At 40.7% G+C, this 14,838-nt stretch overlaps 2 protein-coding genes across 5 annotated transcripts in view; one reads left to right on the forward strand and one right to left on the reverse strand.

Moving 5' to 3' along the window:
• Erich1 (glutamate-rich 1) overlaps positions 1-14,838 on the forward strand; it is a gene marked incomplete at its 5' end in the record, with an annotated part of 52,793,804 nt that overhangs the window by 4,958,986 nt on the left and 47,819,980 nt on the right.
• Aadat (aminoadipate aminotransferase) overlaps positions 1-14,838 on the reverse strand; it is a 38,068-nt gene that overhangs the window by 6,742 nt on the left and 16,488 nt on the right. For all 5 annotated transcript variants that reach the window (XR_015639376.1, XR_015639375.1, XM_087588007.1 and 2 more), the window contains exons 6-10: positions 13,459-13,524; positions 11,523-11,605; positions 10,990-11,086; positions 8,774-8,835; positions 7,624-7,688 (exon numbers count right to left, since the gene is read on the reverse strand). Coding sequence is in view for 3 of the 5 variants with exons in the window: in XM_087588007.1 (XP_087444133.1) it covers positions 7,624-7,688; positions 8,774-8,835; positions 10,990-11,086; positions 11,523-11,605; positions 13,459-13,524 (373 nt within the window). In the remaining 2 variants the exon portion in view is untranslated. The remainder of the gene's footprint in view (positions 1-7,623; positions 7,689-8,773; positions 8,836-10,989; positions 11,087-11,522; positions 11,606-13,458; positions 13,525-14,838) is intronic.

Here is a 14,838-nt window from a genome sequence, read left to right on the forward strand (position 1 = left end):
GAATCGCAAAAATGCCTGAAAGAATTCCAGGAAAACATAAATAAACAAGTAGAAGCCCATAGAGAGGAGACAAAAAAATCCCTGAAAGAATTCCAGGAAAACACAATCAAACAGTTGAAGGAATTAAAAATGGAAATAGAAGCAATCAAGAAAGAACACATGGAAACAACCCTGGATATAGAAAACCAAAAGAAGAGACAAGGAGCTGTAGATACAAGCTTCACCAACAGAATACAAGAGATGGAAGACAGAATCTCAGGAGCAGAAGATTCCATAGAAATCATTGACTCAACTGTCAAAGATAATGTAAAGCGGAAAAAGCTACTGGTCCAAAACATACAGGAAATCCAGGACTCAATGAGAAGATCAAACCTAAGGATAATAGGTATAGAAGAGAGTGAAGACTCCCAGCTCAAAGGACCAGTAAATATCTTCAACAAAATCATAGAAGAAAACTTCCCTAACCTAAAAAAAGAGATACCCATAGACATACAAGAAGCCTACAGAACTCCAAATAGATTGGACCAGAAAAGAAACACCTCCCGTCACATAATTGTCAAAACACCAAACACACAAAATAAAGAAAGAATATTAAAAGCAGTAAGGGAAAAAGGTCAAGTAACATATAAAGGGAGACCTATCAGAATCACACCAGACTTCTCGCCAGAAACTATGAAGGCCAGAAGATCCTGGACTGATGTCATACAGACCCTAAGAGAACACAAATGCCAGCCCAGGTTACTGTATCCAGCAAAACTCTCAATTAACATTGATGGAGAAACCAAGATATTCCATGACAAAACCAAATTTACACAATATCTTTCTACAAATCCAGCACTACAAACGATAATAAATGGTAAAGCCCAACATAAGGAGGCAAGCTATACCCTAGAAGAAGCAAGAAACTAATCGTCTTGGCAACAAAACAAAGAGAATGAAAGCACACAAACATAACCTCACATCCAAATATGAATATAACGGGAAGCAATAATCACTATTCCTTAATATCTCTCAATATCAATGGCCTCAACTCCCCAATAAAAAGACATAGATTAACAAACTGGATACGCAACGAGGACCCTGCATTCTGCTGCCTACAGGAAACACACCTCAGAGACAAAGACAGACACTACCTCAGAGTGAAAGGCTGGAAAACAATTTTCCAAGCAAATGGTCAGAAGAAGCAAGCTGGAGTAGCCATTCTAATATCAAATAAAATCAATTTTCAATTAAAAGTCATCAAAAAAGATAAGGAAGGACACTTCATATTCATCAAAGGAAAAATCCACCAAGATGAACTCTCAATCCTAAATATCTATGCCCCAAATACAAGGGCACCTACATACGTAAAAGAAACCTTACTAAAGCTCAAAACACACATTGCACCTCACACAATAATAGTGGGAGATTTCAACACCCCACTCTCATCAATGGACAGATCATGGAAACAGAAATTAAACAGTGATGTCGACAGACTAAGAGAAGTCATGAGCCAAATGGACTTAACGGATATTTATAGAACATTCTATCCTAAAGCAAAAGGATATACCTTCTTCTCAGCTCCTCATGGTACTTTCTCCAAAATTGACCATATAATTGGTCAAAAAACGGGCCTCAACAGGTACAGAAAGATAGAAATAATCCCATGCGTGCTATCGGACCACCACGGCCTAAAACTGGTCTTCAATAACAATAAGGGAAGAATGCCCACATATACTTGGAAATTGAACAATGCTCTACTCAATGATAACCTGGTCAAGGAAGAAATAAAGAAAGAAATTAAAAACTTTTTAGAATTTAATGAAAATGAAGGTACAACATACCCAAACTTATGGGACACAATGAAAGCTGTGCTAAGAGGAAAACTCATAGCGCTGAGTGCCTGCAGAAAGAAACAGGAAAGAGCATATGTCAGCAGCTTGACAGCACACCTAAAAGCTCTAGAACAAAAAGAAGCAAATACGCCCAGGAGGAGTAGAAGGCAGGAAATAATCAAACTCAGAGCTGAAATCAACCAAGTAGAAACAAAAAGGACCATAGAAAGAATCAACAGAACCAAAAGTTGGTTCTTTGAGAAAATCAACAAGATAGATAAACCCTTAGCCAGACTAATGAGAGGACACAGAGAGTGCATCCAAATTAACAAAATCAGAAATGAAAAGGGAGACAAACTACAGATTCAGAAGAAATTCAAAAAATCATCAGATCTTACTATAAAAACCTATATTCAACAAAACTTGAAAATCTTCAGGAAATGGACAATTTCCTAGACAGATACCAGGTATCGAAGTTAAATCAGGAACAGATAAACCAGTTAAACAACCCCATAACTCCTAAGGAAATAGAAGCAGTCATTAAAGGTCTCCCAACCAAAAAGAGCCCAGGTCCAGACGGGTTTAGTGCAGAATTCTATCAGACCTTCATAGAAGACCTCATACCAATATTATCCAAACTATTCCACAAAATTGAAACAGATGGAGCCCTACCGAATTCCTTCTACGAAGCTACAATTACTCTTATACCTAAACCACACAAAGACCCAACAAAGAAAGAGAACTTCAGACCAATTTCCCTTATGAATATCGATGCAAAAATACGCAATAAAGTTCTGGCAAACCGAATTCAAGAGCACATCAAAACAATCATCCACCATGATCAAGTAGGCTTCATCCCAGGCATGCAGGGATGGTTTAATATACGGAAAACCATCAACGTGATCCATTATATAAACAAACTGAAAGAACAGAACCACATGATCATTTCATTAGATGCTGAGAAAGCATTTGACAAAATTCAACACCCCTTCATGATAAAAGTCCTGGAAAGAATTGGAATTCAAGGCCCATACCTAAACATAGTAAAAGCCATATACAGCAAACCAGTTGCTAACATTAAACTAAATGGAGAGAAACTTGAAGCAATCCCACTAAAATCAGGGACTAGACAAGGCTGCCCACTCTCTCCCTACTTATTCAATATAGTTCTTGAAGTTCTAGCCAGAGCAATCAGACAACAAAAGGAGATCAAGGGGATACAGATCGGAAAAGAAGAGGTCAAAATATCACTATTTGCAGATGACATGATAGTATATTTAAGTGATCCCAAAAGTTCCACCAGAGAACTACTAAAGCTGATAAACAACTTCAGCAAATTGGCTGGGTATAAAATTAACTCAAATAAATCAGTTGCCTTCCTCTATACAAAAGAGAAACAAGCCGAGAAAGAAATTAGGGAAACGACACCCTTCATAATAGACCCAAATAATATAACGTACCTCGGTGTGACTTTAACCAAGCAAGTAAAAGATCTGTACAATAAGAACTTCAAGACACTGAGGAAAGAAATTGAAGAAGACCTCAGAAGATGGAAAGATCTCCCATGCTCATGGATTGGCAGGATTAATATAGTAAAAATGGCCATTTTACCAAAAGCAATCTACAGATTCAATGCAATCCCCATCAAAATACCAATCCAATTCTTCAAAGAGTTAGACAGAACAATTTGCAAATTCATCTGGAATAACAAAAAACCCAGGATAGTTAAAGCTATCCTCAACAATAAAAGGACTTCAGGGGGAATCACTATCCATGAACTCAAGCAGTATTACAGAGCAATAGTGATAAAAACTGCATGGTATTGGTACAGAGACAGACAGATAGACCAATGGAATAGAATTGAAGACCCAGAAATGAACCCACACACCTATGGTCACTTGATTTTTGACAAAGGAGCCAAAACCATCCAATGGAAAAAAGAGCATTTTCAGCAAATGGTGCTGGTTCAACTGGAGGTCAACATGTAGAAGAATGCAGATCGATCCATGCTTATCACTCTGTACAAAGCTTAAGTCCACGTTGATCAAGGACCTCCACATCAAACCAGACACACTCAAACTTATAGAAGAAAAACTAGGGAAACATCTGGAACACATGGGCACTGGAAAAAATTTCCTGAACAAAACACCAATGGCTTATGCTCTAAGATCAAGAATCGACAAATGGGATCTCATAAAACTGCAAAGCTTCTGTAAGGCAAAGGACACTGTGGTTAGGACAAAACGGCAACCAACAGATTGGGAAAAGATCTTTACCAATCCTACAACAGATAGAGGCCTTATATCCAAAATATACAAAGAACTCAAGAAGTTAGACCGCAGGGAAACAAATAACCCTATTAAAAAATGGGGTTCAGAGCTAAACAAAGAATTCACAGCTGAGGAATGCCGAATGGCTGAGAAACACCTAAAGAAATGTTCGACATCTTTAGTCATAAGGGAAATGCAAATCAAAACAACCCTGAGATTTCACCTCACACCAGTGAGAATGGCTAAGATCAAAAACTCACGGGACAGCAGATGCTGGCGAGGATGTGGAGAAAGAGGAACACTCCTCCATTGTTGGTGGGATTGCAGACTGGTAAAACCATTCTGGAAATCAGTCTGGAGGTTCCTCAGAAAATTGGACATTGAACTGCCTGAGGATCCAGCTATACCTCTCTTGGGCATATACCCAAAAGATGCCTCAACATATAAAAGAGACACGTGCTCCACTATGTTCATCGCAGCCTTATTTTTAATAGCCAGAAACTGGAAAGAACCCAGATGCCCTTCAACAGAGGAATGGATACAGAAAATGTGGTACATCTACACAATGGAATATTACTCAGCTATCAAAAACAACGAGTTTATGAAATTCGTAGGCAAATGGTTGGAACTGGAAAATATCATCCTGAGTGAGCTAACCCAATCACAGAAAGACATACATGGTATGCACTCATTGATAAGTGGCTATTAGCCCAAATGCTTGAATTACCCTAGATCCCTAGAACAAATGAAACTCAAGACGGATGATCAAAATGTGAATGCTTCACTCCTTCTTTAAATGAGGAAAAAGAATACCCTTGGCAGGGAAGGGAGAGGCAAAGATTAAAACAGAGACTGAAGGAACACCCATTCAGAGCCTGCCCCACATGTGGCCCATACATATACAGCCACCCAATTAGACAAGATGGATGAAGCAAAGAAGTGCAGACCGACAGGAGCCGGATGTAGATCTCTCCTGAGAGACACAGCCAGAATACAGCAAATACAGAGGCGAATGCCAGCAGCAAAACACTGAACTGAGAATAGGTCCCCCGTTGAAGGAATCAGAGAAAGAACTGGAAGAGCTTGAAGGGGCTCGAGACCCCAAAAGTACAACAATGTCAAGCAACCAGAGCTTCCAGGGACTAAGCCACTACCTAAAGACTATACATGGACTGACCCTGGACTCTGACCCCATAGGTAGCAATGAATATCCTAGTAAGAGCACCAGTGGAAGGGGAAGCCCTGGGTCCTGCTAAGACTGAGCCCCCAGTGAACTAGACTATGGGGGGAGGGCGGCAATGGGGGGAGGGTTGGGAGGGGAACACCCATAAGGAAGGGGAGGGGGGAGGGGGATGTTTGCCCGGAAACCAGGAAAGGGAATAACACTTGAAATGTATATAAGAAGTACTCAAGTTAATAAAAAAAATAAAATAAAATAAAGTATTTTAATCCCAAAAGTGCTGATTCATCTTCAAGTTTTGTGTATATTTTGATAAACAAACAAACAAAAACAAACAACAAAACAAAACATAACTAAGGAGAAAGGACAAGTGTTTTGATTAAATTGCTTAAAAAATATGCCATTAATATTTTTTGTCATCACTCCTATACAGAGTGGTAGAAAATCACTCTTATCAGACTGATAACAATTCTATTTTTAATAAAGACTTTACAGAGAATGATATATGACAGACACAGGACATTGATATTTTTGACTAATTAGTCTTCACAGTAAATGCACTTTTAACAATATACTTAAAGCTGTGCAGTTCATCCAACTTCATTTTATAATAGAAAGCATCCTAAATTAAAAATAACAATAGAAATATATCAAACAAATACTTGTGGCTAATGAATAGAAGGCGAAAGATTTTAATGAATTTAAGAATCTTAAATTATACTGAAAGGACAATATAATCCCCATTTGTCTCCATGTAAGGATCCCACTTGCCTTTAATTTAAAAGAAAAAAAAGGTCTGATTTCAAAAAAAGGCCATAAGGCACCAGCTTCAGGGAATAGACCATAAAATCCAGAACATGATAACAAAACCCTCTCCAAAAGAACAGCCTTGGGATAACCACAAAAATGGGGAAATATCTTATCTCAGAATGGGCCATCTGCACTGGGCATCCCCATCTCATCACATGGTTGAACATTCATGACACAAGAATGCAGACCACTGATCACACATGATTGAAGTTCATGACATAGGAATGTAGACCATTGATCACCTGTGACCCCCTAATATCCATCAATGAAATTTTAGATTACTTAATCCTTCTAGAGAGTTCTTCCAGTCCCTTCTAAGAAGGCCTGTGTGCCTTTGTCTGGGGTCACCACTTTGGAGAACGGCTGAGCCTGCATGCAGGATGTTTCTGAAGAATATCTCTCTGTTTCTGCATACTCTCTGAGTCTCTGCTCTTTCTTCAATGACTACAATACTGTACTACTGGTTTACATTTATTTTTAGTAATAAACAGACTATTTTGGGGGCAAATTTTTGGAACAACTGCTGTTCGCTTATAGGCAATTCGGCTGGACCCTTCCCAGGGACCTAGTAATGGTGGACATCATCATCTGCAGCCATTACCTGCCGCTGCCAAGTGTGACATATAAAAGGACTGCTGGACACTCCAGTTCTCACTCTTTCTCTTTCCCTTTTCTTCTGTGCTCCCGGCCGTGTTTCTCTCCCCATTTCTGTCCTTCTCTGTCTCCCCTTTTTTTGCTCTGCTTCTATCCCTTATTCAGGCCGTCATTCTCCCTCCCTTTCCCTAAATAAACCTCCTTTATACCAGATTTGTTACACGATGGCATGATTACTCAGGGGGTGCCTTGGCATGGTGTCTGTATTAGATTTTATAACACTAATAATTGCTGAAAGTTTTTGAAGAATTTTTAAAAAATTTGTTTATTTTATGTATGAGTACACTGTACCTGCCTTCAGTCACACCAGAAGAGGGCATCAGATCATATTATAGGGAGTTATGAGCCACATGTGGTTGCTGGGAATTGAACTCAGGACCTCTGGAGGAGCAGTCAGTGCTCTTAATCACTGAGCCATCTCTCCAGATGGGTTTTATTCAGGTAATATCGCTGGTTAATTTTTCAACTGAGTTTGTTTGTTGGTTGGTTGGTTGTTTTTGTTTTTTTCTTAGGAACACAAAATCCAGGGTTGACACTTGTAGTTCAGTCGGTAGACTATTTGCTTTGAATTCCTGGGACCCAGGTTACTCTAAACTGGATGTGGTAGCTTACATCTGCAATTTCAGTGCTTAGCAAATGGGGGCAGGATGATCAGAAGTTCAAGGCCAGCCTGGGCTACGGGAGACCCTGTCTTAAAAAGAGAATTGTTGCAGATGGTGGAGATGAGCGAACTCAAGACTTGACAAGAATGATTATCGATTATCGGTAGGGCAACCTTTCCTTGGCAAGAAAGTGCTTACACTTCAGTCTCTCCACACCAGGACTGCCACATGCTGTCTGTCACCAGCTCTAGAGATGCCATTGTTTATAGTAACACCAGATGCTCCCTACTCACCACGTAACCACTTGTCTGCAGCTGCCAATATAAAATCCCTCTGGTTCTTGTAGAAATCAATAGCTCTAGAAGAAGAGAACAGCAAGGATCAGGGTCACTGTGTCCAGAACACTGACCACAGACACAAGAAAAGCTCTGGACTCCAGCCTGTAAGAATTTGTTTTCTGCTTTAACTGCTTCATAAGAGAACACTGCCTTGCTTTGAGGTGGGTACAGAAAGACTTAGAAAACAAAAACAAACCCCAAAAGTCTTTCCCCCTTTACTATGCAGAAATTAAAGTATAATAATGAACAGAGCAGAATTCATTTCTGCTTAAAATATGGAATGTCGATGTAACAGAAATTGCCTGACAGACCCCTGTGTTTAGTTGACTTAAGGAATTGTCCTTTCTAGGATAGAACACTTGAGATGAAAGGGAACTGTATCTAAGTGCTGAGTCACTGGTCTGGGAAAGAGGTGACCCTATCCTGCTTGTTAATAAGTGGCCCCAGGAAACACCACATTTACATAACAAAAATAATTCATGACTGGTCTCATTATACTGACAAAGGGAGCTTTTCATCATTCACACTTGAACCAGTTCATGCCCCCCCCCCCCCCAGTCCTTAGCTGCTTATCAAATAACATGTTTAGGTGTGTGCATAGTTTTCCAGCTAAAACAGTGAAATCTAACCCAGGGGACTTGGTTCACTGTGGTGTGTGTAGGGAAGGGGTTGGGGGGAAGAGTTCAGGTCGAAGCTTGACTGATGCTGAGAAGGCTCTATATAAGAAAAGCAACTAAAACAAAATGCCTGTTTCACTCATGTGATTTTCAGACACTGAGGAAAGATGCGGAGATGGCTCGGGGCCTAAGACCAGTTGTTACTCTTGCAGAGGACCAGGGTTGGGTTTTTTTTTTAGCACAAACACAACAGCTTATAATCACATGCTAGCTAGTTCACCACAGTCTGTTAACTCTAGTTCCAGGGAACCAATGTCCCGTTCTGGCCTCTACCAGCACCAGGCATGTGGTACACAGATCTATGTACAGGCAATTGCCCATACGCACAAGCTAAAAATAAATCTTTAAAAAAGAAGGAAGAATAATACATCAGTGTTCTGGATGGTTTTTATTTTTGCCCACAAAAGTGTTAACAACTGACTCAATACCTGTCAACATGGGCCAGGAAACCCTCTTCTCCCCACTGGTATAGAAGCTCCGATATCATGAGCTGAAAGAGAGGGAATAGTAGTAATGTCATGGTTCATGCTCAAAACCGAGTTTGTACTTTGTAAACACAGAAGCCATTTGCTTCTGCTCATGCGTAATCACACAGAAAGATACAACAAGGAGTCTGGGTGGGTCCTATCAGTGACTTCAATAAGCTTTAATTAAAAACCAGGATGATAACAGAGGCAGGCTCAGGTGCTCGAGTGCTTACTGGGAAAGCATGAGGGCCTGAGTTCACACCCAGGCATCTTTGCAACGATGTGCACTTAGAACTTCAGTGACGGAAGTCAGGGGCATAAGAATTCCTGAGCTTGTTAGCAAGCAGGCTGCAGGTTTAGTGAAAGATCTTGTCTTACAACAAACAAAACACCAGATGCTGACCTTTGGCCTCGTGCATACAAAAATGTACACACACACACACACACACACACACACACAAAGCAAAAAGCCCCCTTAAATACAAAGCTTTCTTATATGCTAGGTTCTACTATACTATATTAACATCTCTGAGTATTTCAACCTTCATAATACTTAGGGAATGTTAGTTCTGCTCTGCTAATAAGGAAATGGAAGCTCAAAGGTTAATTTTCTTTCTGTCAAAGAACTGATCATAGAGTTTGGATTCCGAGACAGATTTTTCAGCTCCAGATCTTGTATTGACTACTGGAGTATAATGCCTCTGTAAACTTTAGAACATATATAATATTCTGTTTTTCTTTCCTTTTTGTTGGTGTGAGGGGTCAAACCAAAGACCAAATGACTGCTAAGCATGTACTGAAACACTGAGTTACAGCCCTAGTTCTCCTGATGTTTACGGCAGGTAGATCCCATATTAAATATGGAAAGGTTTTCTATTTAACATGCTGGAGCTCTAAATGATGTAACAAAATTTTGCTGGTGAGATCTAAAAAAACTCTGGGAACATTTTCTTATTTGGTTCCATAGCAGACATTCATACTTTACAGAATGTGCATGCAGAACGAGCATCCTTGAGTATAAACTTTTCACTCCGATGGCTCAGATATGATGTGGTTCAGGAGTAGAGCTTGCTTTGCCAATGGAAGAATCCAATTCAGGTTATCCAGTTTCGAAGCCAGGCATGGCAGCAGGAACCTTCAATGCCAGCACTGGGGAGATGGACACTGGAGGACCCTCGGGGTTCACTGGCCAGCCAGAGTAGCCAAATAGGCAAGCTCCAGGGAGAGACGTAGTCCCCAGAGCTCCAGGTTCAGGGAGAGACATAGTCCCCAGAGCTCCAGGTCCAGGGAGAGACATAGTCCCCAGAGCTCCAGGTCCAGGGAGAGACATAGTCCCCAGAGCTCCAGGTCCAGGGAGAGACATAGTCCCCAGAGCTCCAGGTCCAGGGAGAGACATAGTCCCCCAAAATAGCATGGAGAGCAATAAGGCAGACATGTGAAGCCAACCTGATCTGTACACACATGTGCACACACGTGTGCTCACCCATATCCACTCACGCACACATATGCATGAGCACATGCAAGCATGCACACAGTATCTGAGTCCTAAGATCACAGTCATTTCCAAGTCCAGTACTTTCTAAAGCTTCTGAGGAAATTTATTCAGCCTCCATACTTAACTCTATTTTGATTAAAATGCTTACTGATGAATGGCGTTGGGAGCAGCTGAGGAACTGAGGAACGGGGTGGGTGGGGGGTGGGGTAGGAAGGCACTAAAGAGTCTGATTTCTTCCTATCATTACAAATTCCAACCCAATAAAGTTTGAGCTACTTCATCAAATTCAGTTCTATTTTGTTTAATCTACATTTTTTTAAAAAAAATGTTTATTAATTGACTGACCTTTAGCATTCTCCCCAAGACACAGATGATATACCCTGCTTCATAAGGAGTCTGGACAGGCAATATCAAGACACCAACTTAAATGATTTCTCATTTGTTGCTTAGACTAAGCCTCTGCACATGCTGATCTACTAATTCTATCTAGGAAATGGAGATTGAGCATATGATTTTTCTTCCCTGCCTGTCAGCTTAAGCTAATCTTATTTGTCTAGTGATTCTGATTACACACACAAACACACACACACACACACATGCACACACACACGCACACACACACACATACACACACACTCGCATATATATATATATATATATGTATATACTAAATTGTGCTTACCTGTGATAAAGTACAGGGATGCAGTGATGAGATTTGTGTGTGGAGAACAATCCTCTGTATCAAGGACTTGGGGCCAGTTATAAACCCCACTCTCAGCCTATGCAGACAGAGAAAAGATGTTATTCCGACCCTACATAAACACCTGATGTGAATTGCTTTGCTGACTTCACTAAAAGAGAAATGACTTGGAGACAAAGATGTCTTGATGCCTTATATATTCTAATCAAAGTACTTCTTACTTAGAAAATATTTAAACGTAAGTGTATATGATCAGAAGCAATGCAAATATTATTAAGAATTTCTAAACATGGTATTCTAATATACATTTCCAGAACGTTGATCTCCTCCGGCAGCTTAGGCTAATAGCCAAGCATCTTTGAACACTGGAAAATAATGAAGACAGTAAAATGCCCACATGCCTATTAACGATCATGTGGGTTTCCAGGCAAGTGGAGTACAAGCCTTTTACATGAGGAGAGTTTCTTGAACTAAAGGCTTTGAGGCTGGCATCGAGTTAGAGATATGAGCCTTACCCTGAGGAGATAACTTTTGAAAGGGAGTCAGCTCTGATAACTCTCCCATCAACATCCATGGAGAGAAAGGTTGGTTCCCAAGGCTGAAAGAGGAAGAAAGCCACTGTTGGTCTGCAAACTCCGATCACTGTAAGATTACTTTGCATAGCGTGGATGAGAGCAAACAGGCACAGACTGGCACACATAGCAGCTACATCCTACCATTCTCTAGGCTCTAAGACCTAGTGTCTGCCTGAGCTCAGGGTTTCTTTGCTAAATATGTTCACAAAGTTTCCTTATTTGTTCAAAATGACATTGCTATGAATTTGGAGAAACTTCAAACAGGCCCTCTTTGCCTCCCTGGAATTGAAATTTAACATTATTAGATTCAAATGAAGGACTCAGGAGTATAAAGAAATTATAAATTCTAGATAGCCCACATAAAGACACAATCCAAGTATTTTATTTATAAGCCAAAAGCCTGGATTATGCAGGTTTGAAGCTATTCTAACTTATTTCCCAGACATAATGTCTCTTGTTACTTTCTGGCTTTTCTGGCCACCTGTTCATGGCCCATCTCCTCTCACGGTGGCCTCCTCCACTCTCTGTGTCTGTTGTTCTCCCTTTGGTCTTTCCTGAGACCCCTCTCTTGATCTTCAAGTCTCACCTTTCTCCCTCTTCTGCCCAGTCACAGGCTCTAGCCTTTTATTGGTGAGTTAAATTGAGAAGCAAGGTTTACATGACATCACTTAGTGTATGTGAGGATCTGCTGGTGGAATGGGAACCAGATCTTGGGAGATAGTATTTAGCATTTAAATACAAGCAGCACTAGGCCAACCCCCTACACAGCAGAAATGACTTCAGATAAGATAAAAAGTTCTTTCAAGACGACCATTTGGGGTTGATCCTTGGAACTGACTAGAAAGATAAAAACTGATGTGAATGCAGCTGAGAAGCTTAATTAATGTTGTACATGGACACTAAGAATTTCTGCCAAGGTTGGGGATTTAGCTTAGTGGCAGAAGCCCAAAGCCCTGGGTTTGGTCCTCAGCTCCAAAAAAGACCCCCAAAAAACAAAACAAAACAAAACAAAAACAAACAAACAAACAAATAAACAAAAAACCAAAACCAAAACCAAAAAAACCCAAACAAACAAAAACAAAACAACAACAACAAAAAAACATTAAAAAAAAAAGAATTTCTGCCAAATGTAAGGTCAAGTGGGAAAGGGGTTCATAGTCACACTTAGGGTAGGAGGGCAGGTCCAATCATGCTCTGCAAAACTATGCAGCAAAGCAGCACGTTTAGTGTCTTCTTAGTAGATGTAAAGGGAGGAACTAAATCCAATTAAGGATGGATGTCTGTAGTCCTGAGGACATGTACTAGTACTATTGCCTGTTAGAAAACTGTTATCATGAAATGTAGCCTACACATATAGCAAGGACAACTTAGAAACCCAGCTCCTCCAGAGAACGTTCAGAGCACGTGCCAAGGATGTAATTCTGTGGCTGCAGTGCCTTCTCTCTGCAGAGCACTGAGTGAGCATAGTCCTACTTCTCCTTCAGCCTGCGTGCTGGTCACCACTGGCCATCATTCTAGCCAATTACCATTACTAGACTGAAGCTGAAATACAAGATGAAACCAATGCCATGTCCCCATTTGATGTCTGAGGTAACATGACGTAGGGTTTGGAGTTCAGTGCTACCAGCCTGATTGGTTCTGCTTGTCTAAATGCATGTTTCAGGGAACTAGGTACTAGCCTAAAAGTAATTTCTAGAATAAGCATTAATACAATAAAATTTTTGGGAAAACAGGAAGACTGAAAAGCTATAGAGAACTCACTAACTACCCAAGCTCACTGTGAGAGAAGATAGCTTTGACTAAAGCCAGGTTAACGTCCAATGCAGTTAATAACTAACAACAAATGACAGTGATGTAAGCCCATAGCATCACATACCTTGGTGAACTGGAGAAAATAGTAAGGATCGTCTTCTATTATGAGGAAGTCATATTTTCTTGCAAGCTGAAAGGTTAAAGCAATATTTATATTTCCTCAGAGCTGTCTAATATGAAGATTATCTGGAATCACAGTTCTGTATTCTCATTCATTCATTTATTCATTCATAAGCTGGTGAGTTCCTGTTATCCCAAACATGGAGGATGGAGACGAATGAGTTACTAAAGCTCTTTTTCTCATGGAAGACAGATGTGAACAAGTCAGTTGGGTAATTAAAAACTGTCCATTTAAGTAGTGGTCACAGCTGAAGGCAGTGACAAGATCACTTGTTGGCTAGTCTTATGTCTCCTTGACACAAGCTAGAGTTATCTGAAAGGAGAGAACCTCAGTTGAGAAATGCTTCCATAAGATCCAGCTGTAAGGCACTTCTTAAATTAGTGGATGACATGGAAGGGCCCAGTCTATGGTGAGTGGTTATATCCCTGGGCTGGTGGTCTTGGGTTGTATAAGAGAGTAGGCTGAGCAAGCCACAGGGAGCAAGCCAGTAAGCAGCACTTCTCATGGCCTCTGGGTTCCTGCCCTGCTTGATTTCCTGTCTTGACTTCCTTTGATGATGGACTGTGATGTGGAAGCAGGCTTAAACCAAATAAACCCTTTCCTTCCCAAGTTGCTTTGGTCCTGGCGATCCATCAGCAATAGAAACCCTAGCTAAGGCAGATAGTTACTCAAACCAAACCTCTGTGGAGCTCTTCCCAACAAGATAAGATTAGAACTCAAAATGATCAGAATAAACTAGCTGCACAAATACTAAGGAGGAGAACTATAGACCAAGGGATGAATGAAAGCAGAGATTGGGGGGGGGGTGAACAAAAACTTGGGATGGCTAAGAGACAGAAGAGTACAATATGACTTTGGCATATGGGATGCAGGTTTTGGGGGGAGGAAGGAAGTGGAGGGGGAAGGGGGAGGGGGAGATAGAAAGAGAGACAGAGCAAGTGATGGCATCATACAGAATTTGGAAAGCTACAAGGCTGCCTTTTCATTTTCCAAACAGCAGGGGCTACAACTGATAGTGCAAACTCAGTGGCCAGTTAGACACTCTGAGCCAAATGCAACAGGGTGAGTGATGATGCAAGTGATGATCTCATGCTATCATACAGTGTGGACAGACAGTGGAACAGGAAGTGGGGCTGGGGGCAATGGTGGAACAGAAGTACTGACTAGAAAATCTTAACCGTGGAGTCCACAGGATGGACTGGATATAACAGGGGAGAAGAGAGAAGAGAACAAGAAAAAAGAAGGTAATTGTTCATGAACCTCATTTATAAGGCTGGAGAGCATGGAGGGGTTGGTTGTACATGAGAGTTTTAGGGCTGAGGC

The sequence above is a fragment of the Rattus norvegicus genome, chromosome 16 (genome assembly GCF_021556685.1).
Source record: "Rattus norvegicus strain SHRSP/BbbUtx chromosome 16, alternate assembly SHRSP_T2T, whole genome shotgun sequence".
Taxonomy (NCBI): Eukaryota; Metazoa; Chordata; class Mammalia; order Rodentia; family Muridae; genus Rattus; species Rattus norvegicus.